Below are 14,900 nucleotides of genomic sequence, written 5' to 3' on the forward strand. Positions count from 1 at the left end.
CTCACTGCCAAACTGCACATCCCTGCTGCTTCTATATTGCCTACATCATGCATGTAGGTTTCTGCACTCCACCCAGCAGTGACAGCCCAGGTTTTCTGAAACCCATTCAATCATAAGAAACTATGTACAATTAAGAAATGCATTCTGTTTACTTAAAACCAAAACAAAACAAGGAAACCAGCAAAGATGTTTTGCAGTTGTTAGGAGTTATTGCAAGAATATTTCAAGAAGTCTTAGAAATGACCTTGAATAGCCTCCAATTTGTATATTTTGCCATTCCATGCAAATGCCTGTTCAATTATATTTTGCCTATAAAAAGCTCCCTTACGAATGTGTCCTTCTGGCACGTCAGTCAGCATAGCTGCGCTGCAGGCTGGAGCGCTACACCAGCTGATGACAGTTTGTGGCTATGGCCTATAAATTTTGTGCTGGGATTCACACTGAAATGTTACCCTTGAGCCTGTGAATTAGCTTTTAACCTAAGGACACAGTTTTTATCCCTACTTTTTTCAAGAAAGAGCACTGCTATGATTTGCTGTGATGATGCAGGCTCTTCCTTGATGCCCCCCTCAGCTCTTCACTGGCTGTTTTCTGTACCAGTTTCTGGGTCATGCCCATTCCTTTAACTGTGCATTTTACCTCCAGGTACCCAGTCGAACAGCAGCTGCAGTGTAGGAGGATCCATGACTATTCTGCCAAACAGGAATGAACTTTCAAGTACGGACATCACTGTGTTGAACATGCTGAACAGGAGGGACAGCAATACTAGCACAATCAGTTCAGCCTACTTGAGCAGCCGCAGGTCCTCTGGAATCTCACCTTGCTTCTCCAGCCGGAGGTCCAGCGACGCCTCCCAGGCAGAAGGAAGACCACAGAACGTGAGTGTTGCAGACTCCTATGACCCCATCTCGACGGATGCCTCCCGGCGCTCCAGTGAAGCGAGCCAGTGTGATGACCTGCCAAGCCTTCTCAGCCTCACCCCAGCCCAGCAATACAGGCTGAAAGCTAAATATGCAGCAGCTACTGGTGGACCCCCACCAACTCCACTGCCTAACATGGAGAGGATGAGCCTCAAAACAAGGATGGCACTCTTGGGTGACTGCAGGGAGTCCGGAGTATCTCCACTGCCTCCAGTGAATGCCCCTCGAAGATGTAGTGACGGTGGGGCAAATGGTTACAGCAGGAGGCATTTTCTGTCTCATGATGCTCTAGGAAATGGGACAAGGAGAGCCAGCGATCCAGTAAGAATGGCCTCTGACAATCTCTCTGTCCCTAGAGTCCAGCGTTTCAACAGTCTTAATAGCTTTAACTCTCCTGCTTTGCCTCCATCCACGGAAAAGCGCAACCTTGTTCTTCAGAACTATACCCGTTCTGAGGGTGGCGTCTTCCGCGGCTTCAGCTCCCCCTGTCCTCCCAGCATCAGCGAGAACGTCGCCCTGGAGGCTGCTACAATGGAAGCAGGTGGCAGTCTGAATGATGAGGATCTCCTGCCAGATGACGTGGTTCAGTATCTGAATTCCCAGAACCAGGGCATGTACGACCACTTGTTGAACAATGTCCTAGACAGCAACAAAATGCATCACAGCTCAGTGTTAGGAAACAACAACCCCAGCAATTTTGACCAAGCCCCTCCACCGAGCAGTCAGCAGGCAGGTTCTGAGGCAAACAAGAGTGACTTGCCCATTCAGTGGAATGAAGTAAGCTCAGGAAGTTCTGACTTATCTCCTTTGAAACTGAAATGCGGTCAGCGCTCAGCGGTGCAGCAGGCTCGGGCCTTCGGACTGTATAACAACATGATGGTTCAGCAGCAGAACCTGGAGAGAAGCACCGTGGCCCAACAGAACGGCTATCAGAACCAGGTGGAAAACAATGGTTCCTACGGCTTACAGCAAAACACGGTTCTGGGCAATGGAGCCGGTAATTCTTTCAGCGTGCAGCCCAATAAGCCTTACAGTGAAAGCATCGGCAGGCAAGCGATGATGTCTGGGGCCATGGACCGTCCCTGTGGTGTGGCAGTTCAAGGGCAGAAGCTGAGAAGCAGCAACATACCAGTGAGTGGGAACCAGCAAAATTTTGGCCATCCCATGGCATCCAGTGATCAAGCCACTAGTATGGCAAATGGGATGCAGAACAGGAATATGATGGAACAGGACTATTTGCAAAACCAACCAGTTGGAGACAGCATTCATTACCAGGGAGTCAGTCAATCTGGTCAAATGATGCTAGGGCAGGTTAGTCCTACCTCACAAAGCAGCCTGTATCAAGGGCCGCAGAGCTGTCCACCGGTGTCTCACACCATTGGTAGCCAGCCTTCAGGTTCGTTGGTGGCCAAAAGCTACCAGCCGTGCTCTAATTACAGCGGCAACAGATGGCAAAACATCTTGAGAAACAACGTGGCACAGCAGCAAGGACACGTAAGTGATGGCAACCAGATGTACAGGGTAAACACCATTAAGATGGAGATGCAAGGTCAATCACAGCAGTTCTGCTCTAACGTGCAGAATTACTCTGGTCAGTTATATGACCAAACCACGGGCTTTAGCCACCAAGCTATGAAAACAGGTTCTTTCTTTGGTTCGGAAGCCAACTGCCTGCTGCAGGGGACTGCGACTGCAAACTCATCCGAGCTTCTTTCCCCAGGGGCTAACCAAGTGTCGAGCACAGTTGACAGCGTTGACAGCAACAGCCTAGAGGGTGTGCAGATCGATTTCGATGCTATCATAGATGATGGGGACCATGTCAGCTTGATTTCAGGAGCCCTGAGCCCAAGTATCATTCAGAATCTCTCCCGCAATTCCTCACGCCTCACCACTCCCCGAGCGTCTCTTACATTCCCAGCTATGCCCGTAAGCACAACCAACATGGCTATTGGGGACATGAGCTCTTTGTTGACCTCACTTGCAGAAGAAAGCAAGTTTCTTGCTGTTATGCAATAGACATCAAACAAACAAACAAACAAAAACCCTTAGGAGATAACAGATGAAAAAAAAAAAAGAAAGACTCGTATTTTTTAGTTGTGTATGTATTTTAGCAATCTCATCTCACCTAAATGGGATGTGTTTCAAGTATATTCCTTTTATGGAATAAGGACTCTGAAAACCCTAAAGTGTTCTAGGGAGAAACTGTCTTCCATTTCAGTTTTGAATCAGTATTGCTACATCCATTTTCTCCCCCCTCTCTTCCCCCCCTCGCTTTTTGAATGTCTGTATGCTTCTTTTTTTTTTTTTTTTTTTTAAATCTAAACCAATGTAAATGTGTGAAGTGCATGTTTTTGTTTTGTTTTGGGCTTTTTTTAAAAAAAGAAAGGTCTGATGAAATGACTTTGCAACTAGACCTTGTAAAACTGTTGCAACTTTCCCCCCTAAACATATAGGCACAAAATAACCAGCCACAATGTGAAATGAGCATACAGTGGTGAAATCCTCTCTGGATGCATTGGATATATTGCAGTGAGGTGGACAACCAGTTTAGAAAGGCACCACCATGGTACCCGTAGGTTGTCAGGAAGCACAAGAAATTATGAGGTTCAAGCAAATAAGAGATGTAAAACCGTCAGCCCTTTGATCCCTAGCAAATGTTTAAGGTTTTTGTAAACACACACAGATAGCTGTCACTGCCTTGCATAACAGTACTGACATTGTGCCATATTTAATCCAGTTCAGAGGAAGGAGAGGACCAGAAAGACATTCTTAGTCTAATTCTCATCTTGTGTAGTATTTGGTATTCCGTTTTTCAGCCTTCTTTTTTAAATGGCCGGATAGTAAAATTATGGGCACGTTTGGTGATTTGGGTAGTGTATAATCCCTTCGTTGCCTACCACATTTGTGGAAAGACGATCAGGGTCTTATGGAGTATTTCATACAATGAAATAACAAAATTGTGATATTCCATACTGGGGATTTTTTTCTTCTATAATGTCCTGAGCCACTGGTTTTTATTCGCAGTAGCAATTCCATTGCTGGGTGAGCTCTCTTGTGCATCCCTTTTAGCACATAAAGCTTTCTGGATAGATTGTATGTTTTAAAATAGGTAAATGCCCATTGACATCATACACAATTATGGCTTTAAAAGCGTCATGGTTATGGCATGTAAAACAAGTAGAAAACAAAAGGCCCAGTTCTCAGACTAGACAAATAAAGCAAAGCAACCGCAAGCAATCTGGTAATCTTAAATGTTTTTCCATTGTATCCGGGCTCTACAAAATTAAGAGATTTAAACTGCCATTAAAAATAGCAAAATAGCAAGTGTAACGGCAAAGATGTCTGATAACTAATCAAAACTCAAAAAGACCAACCCTTGGAGACACCAATGTGCATGTCATTTCACAACAAACCAGTGGGTCAACACCCAGGCTCAGTTACACCAGCAAAAGTTGGAACTAACGCACAGTGGTCATGAAGCCACTCACTGGTAGAGGTGAAGGGCATTTGCTCCATAAGTGCTGGCTCTTCTGGCATGTTTTTTGCTGTTCTGGGCTCCACGTCTGCACTCCTGAGCACACAGAGCTGCTGGGTAAACGGGCTGGGATGGAGAACAGTTACAAGACCAAGGTTTAAATTCACCCGCTCCTAGAAACTGCATGCAAGTCCGGCCCTTGATGACTTCTCAGTTAAATCCTGATAGTAAAATGCTGCCACGGGATGTAAATGGGGCAAGCACTTACAGTCACGGATTTGATGTCTGTAAGGAGATGATGTTGAGTAGACATAAAATGAGAAGGGGGCGTGTGGTCAGTTTTGTAATATAGATAAACTTTACTCCAGTCAAAATTAGGAGTAACACCAAAAGGTGATTGCTACAGGTTAGAAGGCCATAGTACTCAATATTTTGAGTGAAATACCAGCTGATTCAGGGCATGACATTTGAGGAATGTGTAGGAATACAATCTCAGTGAAGCTGTTGGATAACATTGACCTATTAACAGCTGTCAGAATCAGAGGAAGAAGCTGTAAATCAGTAGGAAAACATCATAGGAATTTGGTGCTGGGGCTGTATTTCAGCTTATCACAGCACATACTGAGTGATGTGCACTGAGCTGGAATGTCAGAAGTCAAGACAAATGTAAATATCCTACAGCTTTTACCATCATCCAGCTCCATATCTTTAGCAAGCATTTCTTCCTTCCTCTGTCTCATGCACACATGTTCCCCTCTCCTGCTCTTTGCCCTGCTGGTTCCCTTCCTGACCTCCTTGCTCATGACCAGTTATCGCGGTCCCTGTGCTGCACGGGGAACAGCGCACAGCTCACCACACCAAGTGGTCGGTTCGCTGTTGCAATGTGGTGAAGCTGCTCCCCGTTGCGCTCTCATCGTTGCCCCTGCCCAGCTCCCCACCGGAGGAGGGATGTTTCGGTGGCCACGCTGTACATTGCAGCGCTCTGATGCAGCTCAAACCCCTGTGGAGAAACAGCAGCGTATGCAGGAGGAAAGGCTGTGCTGGATGTGTTTCAGATGGGTCTCGGTAACCAATCACTGGCTGTTTATTAAGCCATAAATTACATGTTTATAAACAATTTCAACAGGGAGGCTTATGACCAGCTTGGGAGTAGGTGGCTTGGGAGAGAAGCCTTTTATTGTTATAGAGCCAATACATTAAAAAAAAAAATTAAAAAAAACAACACCAAACTATTTTTTAAACTCAATTTTCCAGTTCATAATTGTATTTGCTGGTCCAACTGAAGCTGGGAAGCTATTAACAGATGTGATCCATCAGCACTTGGAAAGAGCCATTCATATTGCTCAAGGCTAAAAGGGACTGTTTGAGTAGCTAATTTGCCTTCCTGAATTTGACAAACCTTTGTCACTCATTTACCCCTGTCTTGGGCCAACAACATCTTGGCCCAAACCACATACTCCAGAAAGGCGTCCCATTTTGATTTGGCAATGTTGAAGAACCAGAGACTCCACCATGTTGCTGGGGAGTATGCATAAATAGTTTATAATTTTCACCATTAAAGGTATGGGCCATTTTTGTTCATGTGTCAGTTTTCAGCTTTCAGTATATTCTCGTGCTTTTCTGGTTAGTGCTAAAGAGCCTGTTTTGCTACCTGTGAGGGTAGCAATACATCGTAGCCAAGCTATCTTGGCTCTCTGAGTAATGCACTGTTAGGCTGGACACCAGCCTTCACTTGTCCATCTCCTTCTCAATGTGTGGCAGTCTGGGGAAAGTCCCACCAACGTTGTCCACCTGTTTCCTGGGACCTCTCTACTCCTGCTCTTCCAGTTACAGAGCCCAAACTTGCTATTGTATATCTGGTGCATCAGTCGGCATTGCCATAGCAGTTGGAAACCCACCACACACCCTAGAGTATTAAAAAATGCAGAAAATATAGTGAATTCCCTATTTTAAAAGAATCACAGACTGAGTCTAAATCACCTTTTCTTCTAATGACGCGGGGGTGGGTCTTCCAGCTTTGTTACTGTTGGCCTTGGGCGCGTCTGCTTCGCTCAGCCTACGTGAAGGGTGCGCATTTCTCCAGGCAGTTTTACTTTCCACAAGGTGGGAGCTGCCAGTGAGAGTCCATCCATGGCCGAGGAAAGGTGTATTTGCAGAGAAGTCAGTGGGCTTCCAAAGGGGCTCTGCTGGTGAGTATGATGGCCCCCGGCATTCATGGGGCAGAGGCTGTTACTCTCTCCTTGGAGAATGGTCCCAAATGCCACATGCATTAAGATGCTGGCTGGCTCGCTGGCTCCCAGTCATTGCTTCCCACCCCAAGCCCTTGATGAAATGGCCCATGTCTGTTGCGCAACGGCTCGTCCTTCTGCACAGCAGTGTGTATATTCTCACGATGTATGTGCCTTATTTTCTGTTGATCCTGTAAAAGAGAGGGACCAAGATGTGTTGCCAAATTTTCCCGATGAGGCTGTACTCGCCATTCAGCTAATAGCACATATCACTGTTAATAGTGTCCAAAATGTCTTGTAAACCTCTGATATTCACGTGTTATTGTCCTTGGATTGGTGGAATGTCTCCTATGGAACAGTTACTGTTGTCAGTCCTGCAGATGTGTAAGATAAATATGTGTTCCTTTTTTTTTTTTTTAGGTTTTTTTTTAGTTTTTTATAAAGCTTGTAATCCTTTTTTTAAAAAAAAAAAAAAAGAAAATGTGTAAATACATTTACGTATGGTAGGAATAGTGTTTGGCTATAATGGGCCTTATTGGTCTTCATTTGATAAACCTGCAGTTATGATCTGATGTTTCTCGAGCCTTAGGTTGATCTGAAGGGTCTGTAGCATTGTGTACATATAAACTGTACTTCTGCTTACAGGACCACTTAGCTCTTTTGTAACAAAGAAAAAAAAATGTTTCTTACAATGTCAATAAAAACACAAAAGCCTTTGTACTTAAGTTCTTAGTTTCCAGCTTGGAAAACATCTCCATGGGGGAGGGGGCTATTTTCTCATTCGGCTGGAGAGCCTGGTTGCAATCAACGCCTGTATTGCTTCCACTCATGGTCACTCACTTTTCTCTTTCTGCCTGTTGCTTCACTTCATTCACATTTTGAAAACCGATGGGAAAGCATTTTACCTTCTCTCTAAAGAAAAATGTCTGAGGGGTGCCGGGTGGAGAAATACGTGAAACTGCAGTGTCACACAGATAGAAATGATTGAAAGGGGGCAAGACTGACCTGGTCACCCCTGCCGCAAGTGCAGTGTTTTCAGAGGTCAAAGCCAAGCTGCCCAAAACTCTGGGCTGGTACATGGGGGCTGTGTTTTCATACCTGCCTGAGTGAGCGGCTCTTGCAAAGGCTCAGCCAGCCACAAAGAAGCTCAGGAAAGGGGGATAGAAGCTCCTCTGGCTGGGTTAGTCTGTAGGTGTCCACTAGACATTACTGCATGGTCTGCAGAAGAACTAGATGCAGTGTTCTTCAAGCTGGGAGTTTGGACGTAGTGAATGTTGCTGTTGAGTGTAATGGTCATGTGGATGACAGCAAGTTAGTTGGAGCAAACAGTGTAGAAGTTGTAGCGCCACTTAGTTTTAAGGTGACTGAGCTGTTCTCACTTCAAGAGCCTTTGTTTCAATTGCTTGTATCTCAGCAGCACCCAGACTGCCTGTTGGAGCTGTCAGTGCCCAGCATCTGTCTTAATCCCTCCTCAGTCAAAATTGTTGAGCCAGTTCTGAGGCCAAGGCAAGTAAATTCACATTGGTTTTTGCATATGTTAACTTACCTTTTTTGGGGGGCGGTGGGGAGAAGGAGAGGGGCTCACCCTTCAGCCCTTATTAAACTTTTGTCATTTAGCACAGAGCTTAAGATTTGTGAGGGACAAAGGGTGGAAGGGAGAGTTGTAACTTGCCCAGCTGAGAAGGCTGTGAGGCAGGAGGAGAGGCCTGAGAGGGGTCTGGTAGGGGTGTAGGAGACCCTGCAGCAGGACAGGGTGCTTGATGGTGTCCATGATGCCTTATCTCATGTGCTGCAATCCCAAAATCTTCCCAGAGCCTGGTAGTGCTCCAGCAGCAGCTGACTGCGGCGGGGTGACAGTGGCTTCTGCCTGGCTTCCTCCACCAACAGGAGGTCAGAGGCACCGATGAGACGAACCTCAGACAAGGACACAACACAGCAGTGGGGAAATGAGCAGACCTATGGGATTTGGGGTGGGGCATAAGCAGCAGGATCCATGCCGACCAGAGAGCACGTATGTGCTCAGAGGTTAACACAGCATTTCCAAGCCCCACCAGCAGCCCCTTGCTGCTAGTGGCTGATGCAGGACTTGCACTTCTAAAACACGAACATAGTACAGACATGCGCACATGCGTGCATGGGTGCAGAGCATCATGCTAAACAAGCATCAGTAGTGTCGCACACCTGGTCCAAAAAGGGAGCCCACGCATCTGGAGTGCCAGCTCCTTGCACCGTGGCATCACATTACCGCCTTGGACCATCCTCGCATGTTCGTTATTTGGTTGTGTCCCCTCCACCAGCTCGTTCTACATCCAGCTGGATGATTGTCGAGAGGGCAGGAGACACCACAGGGACCCTGGCCCATTTGCCACCACAGTTGTTTGCTGTGTTGAGGGCACAGATGAAGCTGCTGCCAGGCGGTGCAAGGCCAGGCAGTGCTCACCTTGCAAAAGCACCTGTGCAAAAGGAAGGGCTGGGGCTGCAGGGCATTTTTTCTGGCCTCCAGCCTGACTCGGGGTGAGGCCAATTAATTGCCGCGAGTGCAAAGCTGCAGCTGGGGGCAGGAGGACACATGTTTCCATGCGATAAAATAACGCCAAGTCCTCGGGAAAACAAGAAATAGCAGGGCAGTCATGGTTTTTATCATCCAAAATTAGCGGATGCTGTTGACCTTTAGTCTATGCTTTAGTGCCAAGGCTGTAAATTAATTAATTGAATTCATTAAATTGGTTTCTGACTTCAGAGGGGCATGTACCCAAGCGGACTGCAGTTTAAAGCCTGAAAAATACAACAGAAATACATGGCACCATACACAAAACCAGTCAGTGAGGCAGGAAACAACCCAACCCACAGTCCCCCCCTGTCCTAAATAGGTGATGTGATGCTAATACACCCAAACAACAAATACAAGGGCAACACAAAAATCACCAATAATGCTGAGGCCAGGCCTGCTGAGGGGAAGAGCAGGCAGTGGGGACCCAAGGTGCTGAGGGAGTTACTGGGCTGGCTGGGTGACAGCCCAATGTCATTTTTTTCCTTTCCCAGTTTTTGTGGGCTCGACTGTGCAATCTTCATAGTGTTTTTTCAAAGGAGGGGTAATGGGAAGGAGACGACTTGTTCTCTCCAGGCTGAAACACAAGCTATTTGTGTTAGGAACATGGCTTTGTTACATGATTAGTGCAATGGGAGCCCCTAGGCACCACTTCCCAGTAAAAACAACTAATATTATAACTCATGCTAAAATTACTTGCTATTTAATAACCTCTTTCCACCCCGAGAAGCACTTAACTACTCGGTGTTTCCACCCCTCATGTTCCCACTCTCCCATTTTCCATCACCGACTTCAGACTGGCCCCGTGCATTTCCCAGGTAAAAGAGTGGGTTTGGTTAAGGAAGAAGGAAGAACTCACATCGGTGTTTAGTAGGAACGGCTGCACCCCATGTCTGCTGCCACACGTACCTCCTCCCCTGCCCCACTCGCGGGGCACAGCCCAGCACGTCATGTGAGGCTGCTCAAAGCTGCCATGTCTTGCAGCCTTGTGCCCCTGTTTCACCCGTGTCCTGGGGATGGAGTGACCGATTTCATGCCTCGCCAGGGAAGCAGCCGCCCTCCCTCCGAGCTGCCCCAGCTGGCTGAGACGTGATAGACCAACACTTACTCATGGGTGGGAGGCACATGTGAGTCACGCTTCCCTCAGCAGCCGCGGGCGGGGTGGCGGTGGCGGGAGAGCGGGAGCGAGCGGGCTGGACGGCATCTCCCTGCCCGGCCCGGCACCGTGGCAGCTCATTTGGGCCCAGGCAGGAGCAAGAAGCAGTGGGGAGATCAGATGGTGATGAACCGTAAACAGGATCGTTTCCCAGGGGCTGGCTGAGCTGCCTCAGCCCTTCTTTGCCAACAGCGCTAGGATGGCTGTCAGGTCTGCGAGGCAGTGTCTAAGCCACCCTGCTCTGCAGAAAAACATTACTAATGTTCCCACGACCAGAGCAAGACAGAAGAGACAAATAACTTGGACAGCAATGTGAAACAGTGGCAAAAATCTGGAAGACAGAGGAGAAAAAAAAAAAATGGCAACAAAGAAAACCCCAAAGCAACACAGAAAAAAACAAACAAGAGGGTGGAAAGCTCTATAATGACTGAAAAGAGCCCCAGATGGATATGAACTGAGAAAAGGTCAGACACAGAAATAGTAGCACTAATTAGCTGAGCTAAACGACCCCACTCCTTCTGTACCTGAGCATCCTCCACTGTCCTCAGAGCGCCGGCACTGCCAGCCCCATGCTAGCAACGGGGAGTGGGAGCAGAGAGCTGCTCAGGCTTGGATGCACAGAAGTATTTACGTTCCTATAGCAACCCTTAGTGAAAAACCTCAAAGCAGAGGCACCTATAGGGCTGGGCAGAGAAAGGGTTGTGGCTCCAGGCAGCATCTCCTGGGGGAGGATCGTGGAAAATGTGGCTTCCCTCTCCTTAGTATCATTCCCTTTGCACCTTTGCTGCTAGAAGACTTCCCATTTCCATGACATGAGCAACCAGCCCTCCAGCCAGCCAGCCATAGGAAAAATTCAATTAGCCTATCTTGCCTTGAGACAGTTTTGCTTTGAAGACCTACAGCACAATCCGCAGTGCCAAAGGGTCATGGCAATGTTTTCACTGGCCAAATTCTTTATCTGCCTAGAAGGCTTTTGCTGGGAAAAGGCAGATATGTCTCATTCCTGGCATTGCTGACCACTTCAGCCCCAGTCCGTTGCTTTCAGTAAACTCCTTCAACTGTGGCTGTGGGACCCCACATTGTGGCATTGCCAGAATATGGCTTTTTTGGAAAAGTTAAAAAAAAAAAAAAAAAAGGCAGCCAGAGACATCCACATCCTTGTCCCCATCCACATCCAACATCCTCCTGCAGAAGATGAGCTTGAGTTTAAACCTGAAGGTTACACAGGTACCAGAAGGCTAAAAAAACCCAGCTCATACCTTGTGTGAAAGCAGTCATCAGGCACTGAACCCTCAGAGTTTTGGAGCTCAGTGACAAATAGGTAGCCCTCAGAAGCTCCCCAAAAGATGTGGCTGCACATCAGGCTCTTGCTTGCCTGAGCTGGAAGCCTTCTCGCTTGCAGGGTGTCCCTCGCATTTGTCACTACCCAGTGGCACAGCATCAGCAGAAGGAGATCCCAGTGCCCCAAGAGGGGCTGGGGTAGCAGAAGATGGAGGTCTGCAGGTCCGCAGTAGGTTGCAAAGTGTGCCACAGCACCTGTGGGAATTGAGGTTGTTCCCTTCCAGAAACAATACATGTCAAGCTCTCCTTTGCAGCCACACAGGGAGAAGCAGCGTGTCCAGTCCCCCAGGGCTGCTGTCTCCTCTTTGCATCACCCTTGACACAGGCAAGCTCCCGCTGCTGACCCAGCCAGCAAGTGCTGTCCTTTGGGCACTATCCCTAGGGACACGCCATGCCACACTTGTTTCTTTTATTGCTGAAGTCGAGGAATTTGTGTTACTCTGAAGTCCGCAGTGTGTTGTCCCCAACCCATGTCCACCATGGTGCCTTGCTGCAGGCTGGCACAGCACAAGCAAGCCCGGTGGCACAGCTCCTCCACCTGCCCCACGTCTAGTCCTTTCCCAGCCTTGGATGCCTTTCCTTGCCCTTTCCTCCTCTTCTCAAGGCTGGGCTGTGGCATTGGGGAAAAACCAAAAATATTGCATACTATTTTTTCCTCTCCCTGGCTGGTCCCATGGAGACTGATGCTGTTTTCTCCCAGTCACAGAAAATGCTTGAAGCTGTGCAAAGGCTGGCCACACAATTAGGGAGGCAGCAATGCCCTTCTTAGCTCTGTGGAGAGCAGTCTTGAACCAGTATAGCACTTCTTACTTAACTTCATGCCCTGAAACAGCTTGGGTTTCAATTGGCTCTTCACCTGGGCTCTGCTTGGCATGGCAGCCGGAAAGTGCCCAGCTCAGGTTTATTTATCTGGACCGTCAGCAGAGAAAGAGAGAGCTGGAGCATCAGTCAGCAAAATGTGATAGGGAATCGTCCTCCCCCCAGCAATCCCTTTGCTGATGCTGAAGCCAGGGTCTCTTTTGAGATGTGAGATGAACAATTTCACCGGGATCTGTGACCCGGGGTCACAAAGACCGGGGTCTTTGCATCTTCACATTAGCTGCATTTTCCTGGAGAATCAGATGCATGTTTTGACATAGCAATGGAATGCGAAGTTACTGGTAAGCATGGATGCACCTCTCGGGAGAGGGGCAACAAGAAACAGGTGACCAAGGAACTGACCAACTGTGTATAACATCCCATTCACGTGAATACTTCATATAAAAGTGGGAGATCACGAGGATATCATCCCTTTTCCTTTTTGCATATGGCCGACATTAGGAGAGGACCTTGCTAGCTGTCCCTGCAAACTGAGGCCTAGTGAGAGACTGAATCCAGCTCCGATTGGCTGCAGAGTCCAATCCAGGACTTCAGTTGCCAGCTCTGCAGTTGCTGGGACTTTCAAGATTGGTTTAGTATATTTTGTATTATTTTCTCTATTTTTATTAGTAGCATTAGTAAAACATTTTTAATTTTTCCAACTCTCTTCTCTCTGTCCTTCTTTCCCTCCCGATCACCTGTCCTGAGTGGGAAGGGGGAGAGGGAGGGGCTGAAGGGGGAAGTGGGGGAGAGGAGGTTAACAACACATCTGCCACAGTTCTATTGTCACCCTGCAATCAAAACCCTCAACACCAGTTACATATGAGCACTCTTGAAATCGATCCTCCTTTCATTGTGCATATTCTCAAACAAAGTATTTTCCCTCAGGAGAACAGGTTGTACAGTGACAGGCTCACTTCTCCCTGCTCCTATACCAGGCGGTGAGTTTTATGTCAACATAGTCCTGAAAACTATAGGGTCTCCATCAGTTTTGGATGCAAATTTCCTCTCTTTAAGATACACATGTGGGAACATGAAAGTCACGCCAAGCATGGCTGGCCTTGCACTAAACTTAAAAATGGAGAGCCTCAAAAACCCAAACATTGTTCCCAGCGTGCCCTAGATAGTGGCATTGCTTAGATTTACTGGTGCCACTGTGGTGTGTTTTCTGAGCATGACTGTTTGGTCAAAACCTTTTTGCTGGTAAATGCTGGTCCATGGCAATGAAAACATCAGATTTAGAATAAGAAAAACAAAGCAAAAAACACAGCGTTTAGTCGTGTTAGAGCCACAACACACACTCAGCTAAAAGGGGCCAGCCTGGTTTCAAATCGGAGGCACACTTGAAGGCTGTGGCTGTGTGTGACGTCCCCAGGGCTGTGCCAGCTGGCCTCTAGGCCAACTCTTCCTCCTCCACTCAGGGACCATTTCATGCTTTTTGCAATACAGAATGGCTCCAAAAAGGCACATCTGAGCATCTGAGATCCCTGGGAGGTGAGCACCACAGCTGCCTCACCACTGCTGGTGTTGGTGTAGCTGGATCTGCAGCCCTGGCTTGGGGGTCCTCCCCCCGATAGCACAGCTGGGGCAGGGAGGTGCCCAGTGCCACCCTGTTCCTGGGCGCTGGAAAACCTGGCTCCAGCTCAGCTGAGGGCAGGAATGAAAAGAAAACCTTCTTCAAAGTTAAACAAATGGCAAAAGTGAAATGAGCCAGCTGCTTCCCAGGGAAATCCCCCAGCCGTGGGGTGGGTGGTGTGGCACCGTGGCCCTGTCCCCATGATTGCTGGGAAGCCACGGTCCCACCAGGCAACTGGGGAGCTGTGGGTACGGCAGTGGTGCTGGCTGAGGAGCACGTGTCCTGCACAGCCTGGCCAGCCCGGCCGTCCCTGAGAGTGAAAGTCAGCAGGGAAGTGCTGGGGCGCCTGTGTGGGAGGTTTTGTGTGGGCAGCCCCGCTCACAGCTGCAGGGTTTGATGGTGGGAGGGAAGGGATTCACTTTGTCTCTTTCCTTCCACCTGGGATTGGGGCTGGGAGCCCGGTTCGTGCTGCCGTACTGCTCGCTGTGCTGCTGCACCTCTCACAGTTTCGCATACGTCTCCTCGCCTGCATCGCCCATTGGGCTACCTGGCTTTTAATTAACCCTCTTCCAGTATTTGACCCTCACCTCTGAGGACTCAGCAATGACTGTGTCACCCCAGATGTGTGTCGTGCCCCTGAGCCACAGCGATGCTCATGCGTTTGAGGCAGCGGGGAAAGAGCCATCTTTGAGACCAAGGTCCCACGGCTGTATCAGCAGTTCAGTGCTGCCACGCTGTGGAGTCCCGGCTCACTGTGCGGTGCCGTCCCAGCTGCAGAGCCGGGCTGCCGACTGACCC

The 14,900-nt window shown here is 48.3% G+C and overlaps 1 protein-coding gene and 1 long non-coding RNA gene across 8 annotated transcripts in view; one reads left to right on the plus strand and one right to left on the minus strand.

The window, feature by feature from the left end:
• GLI3 (GLI family zinc finger 3) overlaps positions 1-7,348 on the plus strand; it is a 215,504-nt gene extending 208,156 nt beyond the window's left edge. For all 7 annotated transcript variants that reach the window (XM_065051983.1, XM_065051984.1, XM_065051985.1 and 4 more), the window contains one exon: positions 646-7,348. In XM_065051983.1, the coding sequence (XP_064908055.1) occupies positions 646-2,936 (2,291 nt within the window). In that variant the 3' untranslated portion in view covers positions 2,937-7,348. The remainder of the gene's footprint in view (positions 1-645) is intronic.
• Positions 5,637-12,761, minus strand: LOC110359127 (uncharacterized). The gene is made up of 2 exons (XR_002414071.2): positions 10,852-12,761; positions 5,637-10,568 (listed from the first exon to the last, which is right to left on the minus strand). It is a non-coding gene; the product is annotated as an uncharacterized LOC110359127 (long non-coding RNA).
• Between the last annotated feature and the right edge of the window lie 2,139 nt (positions 12,762-14,900).

This window comes from Columba livia, chromosome 2 (assembly GCF_036013475.1).
Source record: "Columba livia isolate bColLiv1 breed racing homer chromosome 2, bColLiv1.pat.W.v2, whole genome shotgun sequence".
NCBI lineage: Eukaryota > Metazoa > Chordata > Aves > Columbiformes > Columbidae > Columba > Columba livia.